Here is a 16,154-nt window from a genome sequence, read left to right on the forward strand (position 1 = left end):
TTTCCAGATATACCCTACAAGAAGCCAGAGCTTCCAAAGAAATGTGAGTAAACAAACTCTACATTATATTGTATTTGATGTGGTCATAGTCAATTGCAACACATTGATGATGTTTACAGTTTGGTCGCTGATGGCCAGGGATATCTACTGAATCTGGTTATCATGACCATGAAGTCAATGGCCTCTGTAGGTGATGATCAAGAATGTCCATGGCCTCTGTAGGTGATGATCAAGAATGTTCATAGCCTCTGTAGGTGATGCCCAAGAATGTCCATGGGCTCTGTAGTTGATGGCCAAGAATGTCCATGTAATCTGTAGGTGATGATCAAGAATGTCCATGGGCTCTGTAGGTGATGGTCAAGAATGTTCATGAAGTCTGTAGGTGATGGTTAAGAATGTCCATGGCCTCTGTAGGTGATGGTCAGGAATGTCCATGGACTCTGTAGTTGATGGTCAAGAATGTCCATGCCCTCTGTAGATGATGGTCAAGAATATCCATGGGCTCTGTAGGTGATACCCAAGAATGTCCACGGGCTCTGTAGGTGATTGTCAAGAATGTCCGTGGAATCTTCTAGGTGCTGGTCAGCAATCCAAGATTTCTTTTGCAAAAGCTAATGTGCTCCAGATGATACCGTATATTGCTGTGTATAAGGCGAGTTTTTCGTACCTAAAATGAGGGGGCTAAGAAGGGGGGTCGTCTTATACACGGAGTCGAAGATCTCATTTTTTTCCACTGGCGATGTCAACCGGCATCCGATAGCCAGCCCAGCATTTGACAATAAAACTTCGCATTTCGTCCTAAATAACTGTTCAAATAACTATTTCCATACATAAACATGATTTGTATCTCTTTTCCTTGAATAAAGTTTAATAATTTCTGCAAATAAAGTTGAAATGACCCTCTCCTCGATGCAGATTGTCAAACCAGCTGACACGGTAAAACAATCAACATCCGTGAGTAGAGAGCCGGAAGTACCGGTAATCATTTGCATATTGCACATGTGACCTAACATGTGATAACCGGTGAAGCTGAAATCAATTCCCGCTGTTTTTACAGTTGTATTAACAAGTGTTGGAGACGGTGTGTACAAGTGATTGTGGAATAAACACGCTGAATGTGAAGCAAACATAAGCCTAGTTAGTTACAACATAGTTAATTGGCGATTAAATTACTCACCATTGTCTCTTATATGTTATTACTTCATAAATGAATATTTTTTTACGGGCACCAATTTGGTGTCGTACCGTGTAAACACAAAATGGCGACGTGTGCCGGAGTTACACACGCGACCTATCATTGTAGAAAAAAAAACAACGCAAGATAAACATATTTTTATTGCATATATAAGGTTTTTGTGCGCACTTGTGATGTGTGCGAAATACGCATCAGTCGGAAAGCGCACATTAAATCTCCAAAGTAACTAACTAACTAATTTGTGATGTCCGTGTGCGAAATACGCTACAGTCGGCAAGAGCACGTTAAATCTTCTACCGGTATATTAGTCAGACTTGTGATGTGTTTCATTCCAGGTCGCCTTATACACGGAGTATAGGATTTTGGGTTGATTTTTAAGGCGTGTACAGGGGGGTCGTCTTATACGTGGGGTCGCCTTATACACAGCGATATACGGTAATGGAAAAAAATAATTTTGACAAAGGTTGTACCCAAAACAATGATAAATCAATGTAGTATTGTAAAATCAACACAAACACCATGGTGCTGTTCATAATACTGTCACAAAAACAAATTGTCAAATTAGCTAGTGAACAATCCCAATTACCACCCCTTCCGATTGATCAATGTACACAAGACTTATTTATTCGCATATAATACACACTCGTGTGTTATATGCACCCTTAATTATGGGCAATTAAATTCTGGAAAAATATATCTGTCGTATATAAACATTTCAGTCTGTCAGCATAAACCATGAAATTTATCTTTCACCTCTGTTTTTTTTCACCAAAATAATATTCTAATAAGACTCCCCTATTTCTAATTTTGAGAGCGCGCTGGGCGCTTATTATGTCAAATATGGAATTAGAATATATCTTTGAACATAGACATGATCATATCAGATGCTATTCCCTGTGGAATTCAATGTCTGCACAACAAACTTTTGTATAATGGGAATATAAATGCACATGGAAGAACTGTTTCATGTGTCATGAAACTTTCGCAATTAAGTCAATCCTGCTTCATCACATATTTTATTCAAATATTACAATTTTCAAGACTAAGATGGATGATAAACAAATGTTAGTGATTAAATCAATCAGATATAATATGACAATTTTCATGTCTGGCTTGCCTGTGGCCAAGATATTAGGATGACGACAACAAATCTTGCGTAGGAGAATGGAAAAATTAAGACAGTAATATTTCTATATTGTTTCTTCCATGTGGTTATGAGAATGGAGGGAGTATATAAGTGAGTGAAAGCAGAATGAATTGAGAGAATATTGCATTGATAGCCTTTTTTCCACGTGAAGCTTGTAAGTAATGAGAAACTATAAACTTTGGTGCAGACGGAGGGAAGCTGACCTTCAACTTCCTGTAGGCCACTCACAAGGAGGAAGTTAACATGGATGTACGAGTGTGTTATGTGAGAAGACCAGTTCTCGGGTGATAAAATACAATTGATTTTAACTTAAGAGTTCATCAGTACGAGTCAATCCAGTAATTGCAATTCTTAGCTCAATTGACCACCTATAGATCTCCGAAACTACATCCTAACGCTTAAAACATTGGTCTGAATAACAATATGCTCCATGACTAACCATGCACATTAAGTGTCGGCAATATATATATTTGCACCAAAACTACTTCCCTAGTAAGTTATTTCAGGAGTGGTGTCATTAATGTATGTCATTTGGAAAACGTAATGGCCTCAGCCAGGTTTGGGCCTCTAATTTATTGTTCAATACTGGATCTTTGTGTCTAAGTTTCTTGACCTCATTGTCATCTAACTCGAACATCATTTATGCAAATGGAAAGGGCCATTTTTGTTTTCTTGACCTCAAATTTTAGAACTTTTTCTTTGGATCATTGTTCCCCTTTTGTAAAAATAGGAAAATAAAAATTGGTTTAAGGCAATATTTTAAAATTACATTTATTTCTATTTAAGACTGAAAACTATTTTCTCTTGACATTGTTCATATCGGATCAAATAATAGAAAAGCAAATAGGATATCAGCAATTCTCATATCGAGAGTGAAATTATCCACGTTTATTTTACTCTGATAATAACTAATGTTTTAGCTTTGCCAAGGTGACATGTGCTTTCTGATAACAGGGCAATAAAAAGAAAAACACTTTCGCATCATTGCGTTGAAACTACCCCTGAATTAAAGAAAACATGGACTTTAATAGAATTCACAATTTAAAATGAATAAAATATTTTGTTCCCAATTACCCTGTCATGGGTATTAAGTTTACAAGGGGAGATAAATCCAGTATCATAAATTTCTATTATAACCGGATTATTTTGCTGTTCTGAGTGTTTGTGCTGCTGTTCAAGCTATATCAGCGACTACAGCTTTGGTGGTAATGGGGTTTAACATTGCATTGAAGATAATTGCACATATATAGCAGCGTGTGTGTGTGTCTCCTTGACCAGTGCTTCTTTTACACCCTGGCTTACATCATACCTTTATGGTATGGAAAGTTGCTTGTCTTGTCAACCACTGTCCCAAATCCCATATGTGCCATAATTCCTACAAATCCTCTACTTCTATTACATCATAGCCATAAATCCTGCATTTTTGCTGCAGACACACTATAACTAAATCTTCAGATTTTCAACAGAAGTCCTCTTCACTGTCAACTACACACAACTAGTTGTTCCTCTAATAGCACATGTAGCTCTTCCGCTCTTCTGTGCAAAAAGGCGGGAAAAATGTCACATCTTTCCAAAACATCTCACCACTGGAGGCAGATGAATTTGGGAGGTGGGTGGGAGTACTTCCTGATGTAATAGAGGTTGTATTCTTAGAATTATTAACAATGATAAATATTGTTCGATGATTTCATGCACGATATAGCTGTACTCCATTGAGATTCCAAGTTGGGATTATCCCCAGTGACATATGTTTGTCATACAGGACAACTAAATAGATTGGTTGACAGGCTTCATGATTGGTTGAAAGTGTGGAATGCTGCTTATAATATCAATCAATGGTTTGACCAAGACTCCATTTTTCACAGACTGCTATTGTATATCTGGGATTTTGCTGAGTTAAACAACAAATAGATGAAAACAAATTCTGCTGATAGTTGCGTAAAACAACATGCACTCGTATGCTGATGCAAGGTACATATGCTGTATTCTAGTATAACAACAGACATAAAGTAATAGTGTTCCTTCTCTGAAATACTATCAGGCAAAGGATGGTCAAGTAGTTAAAGTGTTTATCTCCCCCGCCATTCCTTAAGTTTGATTCCCAAAATGGGGAAAATGGGTGAAGCTTTGACTTAAATTGCTGCAAACAACATGTAACCTTATACATCCACATGTGGGAAGACAATCTCACACAGAAGTCGTATAGATAGTTTTAATCCTATTAAGATAGGAGAAATCATCTCTGACAATCATCCATTCATCGGATAATATATAATCAATTCGGTTATCTTTTCAAAGTTCCAGCTCTCCTGAATTTTTAAAAGGACATAGTTGGCATTTATTATCTGAAATATTTTCGTTTCCAATAGACTCAGAATATCTGTTTGATAGTGATCTGTTTGTAAATATTCAGGGTATAATTTATCTAGTCAGAGATAGACTGTAAAGAAACAAAAATTGGGACTTGGATGAGTTTATTATGAAAATGCTGGAAAATTGACTCGTGTGTCCTATTTCAACCATCCAAAGTGTTGTAATCCTAGGCGTTCTTGGCCATACCATTGACGGGAAGACACAGTTGGTTTGAAAATGATATGGCCAATTAACTTCCTGTTCATGTCTGGCTGCGATAAAATTCCCTTTGAAGACTCCGACAAGACATGACGGAGAAGAGATGAAGAAGATGTCTTTCAAATATTACCTTCTGAAAACTGTCAGTGCATTCTGGGAAATCCCGAGAAATGATGTATGGAGCAGCTCTTGTTTCAGAACGTACCAACGCCAATACCTATACCAATATTTTGAAAAATGTCTGCTGTGGCAGACGACAAATTTCCTCAATTGCTTCCACAACAATACTCTTGATATTGGTGTGTGTGCTTGGTGCTTTCAGAAGCCTGATTATTCGTCATGAAGTTCCTCTTCGTTACGAGAGCGCACACAATACTAGCAATTCTATTTTCCAACTTTTCGGACATCCCACTAAACGACATTGATGCACTGTAGACAAACATGGCCATTTGAGATGTACAATTGTAGTCCATTAGTGTTAAATCATGCTACGTACCCACCATTTCGCCGAGGACCACTTAGCAACGGAAAAAAGGGATATTATTTATGAGATTTCTCCCAAACGCTGCTTTGAATTCCCAGTTTCCATATACACACCATTTTCAACCATTGTCAGAATGTTCTGGTTGTGACGTTTTGTGACCTCACTTGGAATTCATCTGATACTGTCAAGCAGTCGTCTGTTTTTATGGGCCAGATCCAGTTCCACATAAGGAATATTATGCGGCCAATAATCCTGTTTTATGTACAGCGGATTGAGAATTCGTTTTAGGTATGATTACTTTGATGGTGAATAGGCAATTTTATGGGTTTGAAAGTGGTATAAATAATATAGCACGGACATTGAAGTAAGTATGAAAGGATTTTGAAAACTCGTAATGAGTTTTGTCAGGGCACTCTGTTCTGTTTTTGAATCTATTCTTTTCAAATAAATTGAAATTGAATCCCAAAAGCTCCTTCTTCAGCTTCAGAATAGGGAAAATATGACACACCTATTGAATAAGGAAAGCAGTGTTGGGACTATCTTCGACATTGAATAGATATAAAATATATTTTACGCTTGTCATCCTACTCATGTTGATAGCTGTTTCATGCCCGTGAAATTTCAGGACACAGTTTATTGCCTTCTAAAAGATTTCAACTATTATTTTAAATTTGTTTTTTCTTGTTAAATTGGTAAAAGAATATAAAGCAGATATAAAGTATACTTTATTTGTTTTAATGATACAGACATATATTGTTGAATATTGCTTATTGAGGTTTAAAAGAGCAATGAATATCTATGAGGCTTATCTTCAAGCCAATATATTTTTTAAACTTGAAAATTTTCTATAAATTATTTAAAACTCTTGTTCATGAAATAAATGTTAGCGGCAGCAAAGATGAAGAAATGTTTACTAGATGCTCTTTTACAAAGTTTTCCAAAGATTATGGCTTTATTAACACTACATCTTCATGAATATTTTAACATGTCAAATTTAGTACAGTAGAACTTTTTTTATCTGAAACTCTATTAACTCTAGTATATTGTTAAAGACAGTGTCACTTTAAGCGTAGTGGAATCACCCCAAGGAAATGCCATCTGCTTGTCTCAAAATATGATTAGCTTAATGTGATATTGATATATTCATTTGCGGAAGTTTTCTAAAGATTATGGCTTAATTAACACTACATCCTCATGAATATAATAACATGTCAAATTTAGAACAGTTGAACTTTGTTATCTGAAACTCTGTTATCTCTAATATATTGTTAAAGACTATGGAACTTAAAGCATAGTGGAAGCATCCCAAGGAAATGCCATCTGCTTGTCTTAAAATATTATAAGCTTAAAGTGATATGGATGTTCCCATCAAGTTATCTTTATTTGGAAACAAATAGAATAATAATAATAATAATAATAACGACGACGACGACGACGACGATGATGATGATGATGATGATAATAATAATAATACCAGACTCAGTTTTTCAAGGTTTGACTATCTGAGCGACCACTGCATCGAGTTCATGTGCAGTGTGTTGAGAAAATCAGCAACCCTGAAGAGTCCTTTGCTGGGATGAAGTCGACTGGCCTGAGAAGTGAAACAAAAGGCTTTCTGTTTGCTGCTCAGGACCAGTCACTTCCCAATCAAAACTGTCAATGTGTGATTTGGCATAGAAATGTAAATGTGAAATGTAGATTATGTAATGAATTTAATGAGACTGTCCAACACAGTATCAGTGAATGCTCAACTTTGGCACAAAACATGATGGAGTAGCTCGATCATTTTATTACCGTCTTCGCCCTGCTTTTGGTTTTGAAGTACCTGTTTAGCTGTCAGGAATACAGCCCTCCTAACAATCTGGGTAATGCAGAAGGCTGCAGTGTTCGGGAGTCTTCACATTCTTCGAAAAAGTTCTGGGTGGGTTTGACTAGGCAGCGCTTCATGGGAGAAGGGCCCTGAGCTGATGCTGAGCCTAACCAGCCTGACTGTGCCAGGATCACCCTAACCCTCTTTGCTGCATTTATATTTTAATCTGTATCCCTGTATAATGAATGACAAGTATATGGTGCCTCATTTCCAATACATAGACGTTCAATGATGTTTGAAAGTATATTCAGATGTAATTTATTAAAATACATTAAACCATTCTGATGTGACATCAAGCTATTGTTGCTGCAGTTGAATCTGAGCCAGGAATTCACTGGCCATTCTGAATGTGCATTTTAAACAAATAAAATTGCAACTACTCAATATAGGTCTTCAGCAACCCATGCTTGCCGAAAAAGCGACTATGATTGTTGAGGCGATTAACGGGAAGTGCATGGTCAGGCTTGCTGACTTGGTTCACGCATGTCATTGTATCCCAATTGCGTGGATCGATACTCATGATATCAATCACTGGATCGTGGATTTACAGACTGCCGTCATATAGCTGGAATATTGAGTGCGGCATTAAACAACAAACTAACAAACATGCAGAATTATAGAGAAATATTATATCAACAATAACATAGTTAAAGTCGGAGAAATAACTCCTACTACAAAAGTCCAAACTAACAGAAAGCTCTTCAGTGGACCCGATGCTATCAAGACAGGTGACCATTGTCCACCATGAATGCACTGACCAACCAGGAAGCCTCCATGTGGTGGTCACAAGCCCGACTGAAGTTTTAACTTCAGGATTGTTGAATCTATACTGGAAAAGATTCTGAGAAGCAGTGGGTTTTGTACATTCTCAAGGGAGTTTCTATGCATTTTTGCACATTTGAGTACTAGTGGAATAGCTTTCCATTATCGTATGGTCTAACAGAACACAGAGTGATAAGGATTCTACTGGGACCAGAACGTGATAACATCTTAAAACAATATGGCTGCTTCAATAACACCACGGTCTTTATGGTGTAACGCGTGAAGGAAACACTTACCGTATTCGACATAATAAGTGCCACCCTCTAATAAGCGCCCACGTCGATATTTGCTAATATATTGGCTAGTGAACAATCCCAATTAGCACCCCTTCCAATTGATCAAAATACACAAGACTTATTCATTCACGTAAAATACGCACGTGCGTGTTATAACACCCTTAATTATGGGCAATTAAATTCTGGAAAAATATTTCAGGCTGTCAGCATAAACCACGAAATTCATCTTTCAACTCTGATTTTTTCACCAAAATAATATTCTAGAGCCCCCTATTTCTAATTTTGAGAGCGCCCTGGGCGATTATCACGTCGAATACAGTACTCAGATTTTTCCATCAGTGTTTCAAGAATTAAGGTGCCTCTCTACCTGGTCAGTCAAGTTTAAGAATTTTTCCATGATACAAACAGAACATATTTGCACTTCAGGTTTTCGAGGTTAACAGTGGTCCCCCGCATCGTGTGCCCGTCGAAAGTGGCTACATTGTGGATCGGGTAGTCAGGCTCAGTGACTTGGTTGATGGCAAGTCGTAACACCCCAATGGCAGGAATTGTTGCTCACAATATTAATTATTGGAATGACTGGTCCAGAATTGACTATTTACAGGATCAGTACCCCTGAAGATCCAGGTTAGAATAGGTCTCCAGCAACCAAGGCTTGTTGCAAGAGTCGACTATGATTGTCATAAGAGGCAACTAATTGGATCGGGTGGGCAGGCTTTCTGACTTGGTTTATGCATGTCACTGTATCCTATCTAGACTCAGTTATTTACAGACTGCCATCATACAGCTGGGTTATTGCTGAGTGTGGCATAAAACAACAAACAAACAAACAAACGACAGGTCACAATCATGCACAAGGGCCACAGGAAATGATTCAAATGGTGGTCTGCAGGTTACTGTTGACTATATTTCTCTGATTGGAAGTGGAAATCTGATGCACAATCAGCAGCCTAAATATCCCTGTGTGGTACATTGTTTTTTCAATGAAGATTAATATGCTTGTCCTGATCAACATGACTGGTAGATTTGTCCGCTGGTCAGCTGGTCTGTGTCAAACACTGTCATCATTCATTTCTGTTCAATATGAGTTGTAAGGAGTTTTGCAAGCAAGTTCCAGATGTGATAAAAGTGTCCTACTTGTACTGAAATCATCATGGTTTAATTGGTCTGGTTACACACAAAATTTTCAACTCACCTGTTTCTAGGGAAAAGGAGTGAGTGAGTTGGGTTTAACGCCATTTTTAACAGTATTCCAGTTATATCACAGCTTGTCAGCTTAATGTGGGAGGAAAGCCCAAAGTGATTCAGGTCTCAGACGTTTATCACTTTGGTGAAACCAACGAGCACGGATATGGTCCTGACAAACCTAGAAACATAATCGGGGCAAATTGGGATTCGAACCCACAACCATAGGTTTCTGGACAAAACCCTGCAAAGCGATTGGCAGTGCCTTAGATGACTGGGCCACCTGTGCCCCCAAGGGAAAAGGACATTCTTGATCTAACGATTACTTGATTTTGTTGTTTTATTTAAACCATTAAATATTCTCAGGGATGGGGACCTGGAGACAAAGCTATTTATCCCAGTATTTCACAAATAAATATTTTTAAAAAGATCCCATCCCCGCCCCCTCAAAAATATTAAATGGAGGCACGACCATCTTACAGGAGTGGATGTGGGGGTGGTGTTGGGGACCTGGGGGGGAGAGGAATGGCGGAAGGGGGCCTAACAGATAGAGTAATTAGTCTGTGTTAAAGAGCAACAGATACAACAGAGACTGCTCTAGCTTCACTTTGTTGGATGAAATGGGCCCAGGGCTCATAATGTAATGATGACTGGCACAAGTAAGCGCAATGGTCCTGGACACTGCCAGAGCGTTTATCATAGTTTGATGGTCTTGCTTCCGATGGTGGTCTGTCTGGATAAGTTCAAGATTCCGGCCTATCTTTATTGTGTCCAAATACAATGAGATTGATTGCCTCAGCGCCATGCATTTTTCGCTGCAAGACATCGATAGATATGAAATGCAATGCTCTCATTCTGATTGGGATATAGCAGAAATTAATTGGTGCCAAGTGCTGTTTGATACTGGGCAGACCGTTTGACAGGGCACACTAATATTACATGTATATTGAGTATGAAGAAAAGCCTTTAGGTGCGTTTAACCTTTTATATGTTGTTCTATTGAACAGGATCATTTGACTTGGTTGATGGCTTTTGAAGGTGAAGGTCACACAGAGGTCATTACGTTTTTTACTGTTAACATTGTGGGGATTTTTAGGGCCAATTAGGTGTGCCGAAAATATTTTGTTGGTAAAATGACATTATTTAAACTTTGATGAAAGTGATTGAATAAAGTTCTTAAGAATACATTATGTTTAAAATGGGCCAGGTGGTTAAGGTGGTCTCCGCTAGCATATTTACATTTAGATACTCTTTTTAAAGCCAATCTATATTTTCATTTGCCTTGCTGTTAATTCCTAGAAACAGTGAGTAAGAATAACTCAGTCCCATATTATATTGTTTTGCCTGAAGTCATTTGCAAATGTCATTTAATGTCAGTGTCATAAACATTCATGTTATGTCGCAGTAGCCTGGGAATTGTCTAGGGGAACAAACCGGTCATTGATAGCATGAACAACTATTTTCAATGTGTTGTGCCTGATAACACGCCTTCATTGTAACCAAACAAGTCTTATTTATTCACTCTCACGACAAGGATTCCTTAACCTACCAACAATGATGCTCTCAGAACAAGCACTTACCCAAGGACCCCCCTTCAAGACCCCTTCTGAAAACCCAATGACCCCCCCTTCAAGACTCCTTCTGAATGCCCAGTGACCCCCCTTCTAGTCTCCTTCTGAATACCCAGTGCCCCCCCTTCAAGACTCCTTCTGAATACCCAATGACCTCCCCTTCAAGACTCCTTCTGAATACCCAATGACTCCCTTCAAGACTCCTTCTGAATACCCAGTGACCTCCCCTTCAAGACTCCTTCTGAATACCCAATGACTCCCTTCAAGACTCCTTCTGAATACCCAATGACCCCCCTTCAAGACTCCTTCTGAATGCCCAGTGACCCCCCTTCAAGACTCCTTCTGAATACCCAATGACTCCCCTTCAAGACTCCTTCTGAATACCCAATGACCTCCCCTTCAAGACTCCTTCTGAATACCCAGTGACCCCCCTTCAAGACTCCTTCTGAATGCCCAGTGACCCCCCTTCAAGACTCCTTCTGAATACCCAATGACTCCCTTCAAGACTCCTTCTGAATACCCAGTGACCCCCCCTTCAAGACTCCTTCTGAATACCCAATGACTCCCCTTCAAGACTCCTTCTGAATACCCAATGACCCCCCCTTCAAGACTCCTTCTGAATACCCAATGACTCCCTTCAAGACTCCTTCTGAATACCCAATGACCTCCCCTTCAAGACTCCTTCTGAATACCCAATGACTCCCTTCAAGACTCCTTCTGAATACCCAGTGACCCTCCTTCAAGACTCCTTCTGAATACCCAATGACTCCCCTTCAAGACTCCTTCTGAATACCCAATGACCTCCCCTTCAAGACTCCTTCTGAATACCCAATGACTCCCTTCAAGACTCCTTCTGAATACCCAGTGACCCCCCTTCAAGACTCCTTCTGAATACCCAGTGACCCCCCTTCAAGACTCCTTCTGAATACCCAATGCCCCCCCCCCCCCCCCCCCCCCCCCTTCAACACTCCTGAATGCACACTGAATTTCATATATATATTAGTTGACACATCCAGGCTGTAGAGACAATTGAAGTTTATTCTCTTGTCTGATGCTGAAGGCCAAATTGGCTTTTATCGTCACCTGGAAATGCCAGACATAGAATTTCCCTTGTCTTGTCTCCAGGTGATGGGGATATTTAATAACCAGGCGGGTCAGAAACTAAAACCTTGACCTTGGCTGTATTCCTGTCTGTGAATCTCAACTGATATAAATGAGGGAAAGCCCATCCAGTGACAATAAGTACCCTCCTCTTTGATGGGGAAAATAATTATTGGTTGTCTGCTGGTCTGTCTCCTGAAAGGGATGGTTGCATCAAAACTGATATATTGAGTCATTCAAAAGTCATTCAGTTGTTTGTTGGGATAGATCTGGTAATATATAGGTTACTGTGCTTGAATAATGTTGGAGGTTTTGTCTCGGAGATAGCAATCTGCTTCTCCAGGGGTATTTGCCACAGATCTTTAGCATAGAAAGACCCTGTGAGGATTCAATTCAGAAAAAAGTCTCTGTACTGATTGGTCAGTGATCAAACCACTTAAATGAGTATTAGACGAGTATGGACAAAAACTTGTCATCTGATATATTTTTTATCAATAGAGTATGGATCAAAGTTCAGATTTTTTCAGTCACCATGGGAATTTCAGGTCTGGTTAGGCCCCGCTTGACTTTCATATTTAATAGATGATCAGGTGGTCGTGATTTGTCATTGTACCCCTTTGGCATGAATTTGTGCTCATACCATCAACCACTGGTTTGCCCAGCCTGAACTAGACCAGTTCCAGCATATTCAGATGAGCTACAGAGCTTCTGGTTCTAACCTTTTTCACTTAACGGGTAGGATCTTGAAACAAAGTTGCTTTTTCAAGAAACGTGAAATTATATTTTTTAATTTGTGAGAAAATTAATGTTCACTGTGTGTACCCATGTGACTGCATAAAGAATGGTTCAAAGCAATGTGGATGAATAGTCTCCGTCTGGCTATTCCTGATGCAAGTATATTGATGATAGCTCCAAGGATTACACTGTATTCATAATGACATACCAGATTAAATCCTTTTCTGTGGCAGATGACGGCGGCTGGAAAAAAGACTCCAAGAAAGCAAACATCGTTACAATTTTTTTGTGAAATTTTCTCTCAAGTTGTTCCTTAACATGTTCTCACTAGCTTGTTTAAGGGAAGATCTAAAAAAAAGTGGTATTAGTCGATAATTTATTCGAAGCTGATGAAATCGATCACTCTGGGCCGTGATCAGTGTCCAGAGAACAAATGTAATTAACTTTCAAAGTCATGTTCTTTGATTTGCCTGCCTCAGCAGGTTTTGAATTAGCAGGAACGCTGAGAGCCTAAGTCTAGTGTACGTTTTCTCTGACACATTCCCAATTGACATTTGTCGTGAAAAAACATCTCACTTTGGTAGCCAATAAATGCACGTTAGGCCTTTGAGACCTCAGCGCTATGAGTAGAAACGTCTTGTAGCTGAAACAGAATCACCAGCTGTATTCTACACCTACACTTGTCCTTTTGTTACGGAAATAAGAGTGTTTTTGTATGACTCTTACTGGTCGTATTGATAAATCAACAGAGATGGGTTATTTATCTACTAGAAAAGAAGTGAGGTGGAGTTTTTTGGTTGGCATTTCATTGCAATTCTGGTAATTCAATATCTACATTGTAGCTCGCTTTAACTCATGGCTTTTTCATTTGGCTGTTTTTGTCTACACATGAAATATATTTTTTATACAATTGGGACATGAAATATGTTCCTTTTTTTTGGCATCTGTACTTTTATATAAATTTGGTTTCAATAATTAATAGTTTTGTTTGGCATTTTTACGTTAATGTTAATTAGGTTTTGGTAATTATCTGCTTTGTTTGGCATTTTTACTTTTATATTAATTAGGTTTTGGTAATTACCTTCTTTGTATGGCAGCATATTATTAGGTCTTTGAAAGGCATTTAGAAGTAATAAGGAAGACAAGATAACATCTGGATGTCAACTTCTTTATTATGAGGAACACAACGTAGTAGAATATGCTTACTCCTTCGTTAGGTGAATGAATGCCATGAGGCAGAGAGTGTATACATGTACAGGTAAGGACAACAAAATAATAAGATAACAAAATAAAATATGATGGCTAGTATGGCTAGTATTTTTATATGAGTGAGTTTTCTGCAATGTTTCATTATTTTATTTAATTCATGTTTTGCCAAAACAAACCTTTCATGAAATTTTGCAATGATATTTTGCAGTTGTTGCAGTCATTTGGTCATGCATGCATGGTGGTTATAACATTCTTATAACATTCATGCATGTTATAACATTCACACAGTTGTAATACTCACATGATAATAAACATTCACATATTGTTATAACAGCCATGCAAGTTGCATGGTTTTAACACTCACATGGTTATAACATTCATGCATGGTTATAACACTCACATGGTTATAACATTCATGCATGTTTATAACGCTCACATGGTTATGACATTCATGCATGGTTATGACATTCATGCATGGTTATAACATTCATGCATGGTTTTAACACTCACATGGTTATAACATTCATGCATGGTTATGACATTCATGCATGGTTATAACATTCATGCATGGTTTTAACACTCCCATTGTTACAACATTCAGGCATGTTATGATACTCATATGATTATAACATTCATGCATGGTTATAAAATTCAATCATGGTTATAGCATGCATGCATGTTATAACACTCACATGGTTATAACATTCATGCATTATAACTATTTCTTGGGTCCCTGCTGCCTTTTCCATTGTTATTGTATGCAATGTTGGTTGTGGTTCTTCTGAGTGCTGCAAGTGAACAGCTAGCTGTGCTGAAACTCATTTTTCAACAGACCTAGTACTTTGTATTTACAGCTGGCAAACTCATTGGTGTCAGTCACCAGCAGTGACAATGACAACATTCACCCAATTATCACGACAGTACACCTATTTCTTAACAATGACAGTGACAATGACAACATTCACTTAATTATCACGACAGTACACCTATTTCTTAACAATGACAGTGACAATGACAACATTCACTTAATTATCACGACAGTACACCTATTTCTTAACAATGACAGTGACAATGACAACATTCACTTAATTATCACGACAGTACACCTATTTCTTAACAATGACAGTGACAATGACAACATTCACCCAATTATCACGACAGTACACCTATTTCTTAACAATGACATTGACAATGACAACATTCACCCAATTATCACGACGGTACACCTATTTCTTAACAATGACAGTGACAATGACAACATTCACTTAATTATCACGACAGTACACCTATTTCTTAACAATGACAGTGACAATGACAACATTCACCCAATTATCACGACAGTACACCTATTTCTTAACAATGACAGTGACAATGACAACATTCACTTAATTATCACGACAGTACACCTATTTCTTAACAATGACAGTGACAATGACAACATTCACTTAATTATCACGACAGTACACCTATTTCTTAACAATGACAGTGACAATGACAATATTCACCCAATTATCATGACAGTACACCTATTTCTTAACAATGACAGTGACAATGACAACATTCACCCAATTATCACGACAGTACACCTATTTCTTAACAATGACAGTGATAATGACAACATTCACCCAATTATCACGACAGTACACCTATTTCTTAACAATGACAGTGACAATGACAACATTCACCCAATTATCACGACAGTACACCTATTTCTTAACAATGACAGTGACAATGACAACATTCACCCAATTATCACGACAGTACACCTATTTCTTAACAATGACAGTGACAATGACAACATTCACCCAATTATCACGACGGTACACCTATTTCTTAACAATGACAGTGACAATGACAACATTCACTTAATTATCACGACAGTACACCTATTTCTTAACAATGACAGTGACAATGACAACATTCACTTAATTATCACGACAGTACACCTATTTCTTAACAATGACAGTGACAATGACAACATTCACCCAATTATCACGACAGTACACCTATTTCTTAACAATGACAGTG

The 16,154-nt window shown here is 38.2% G+C and overlaps 1 protein-coding gene across 6 annotated transcripts in view; it reads left to right on the forward strand.

The window, feature by feature from the left end:
- LOC139471511 (agrin-like) overlaps positions 1 to 16,154 on the forward strand; it is a 463,139-nt gene that overhangs the window by 159,460 nt on the left and 287,525 nt on the right. For all 6 annotated transcript variants that reach the window (XM_071253875.1, XM_071253868.1, XM_071253870.1 and 3 more), the window contains exon 2: positions 8 to 43. In XM_071253875.1, coding sequence (XP_071109976.1) covers positions 8 to 43 — 36 coding nt within the window. The remainder of the gene's footprint in view (positions 1 to 7; positions 44 to 16,154) is intronic.

Source organism: Haliotis cracherodii, unplaced genomic scaffold (assembly GCF_022045235.1).
Source record: "Haliotis cracherodii isolate W230 unplaced genomic scaffold, xgHalCrac1.p SCAF_23, whole genome shotgun sequence".
Lineage (NCBI taxonomy): Eukaryota > Metazoa > Mollusca > Gastropoda > Lepetellida > Haliotidae > Haliotis > Haliotis cracherodii.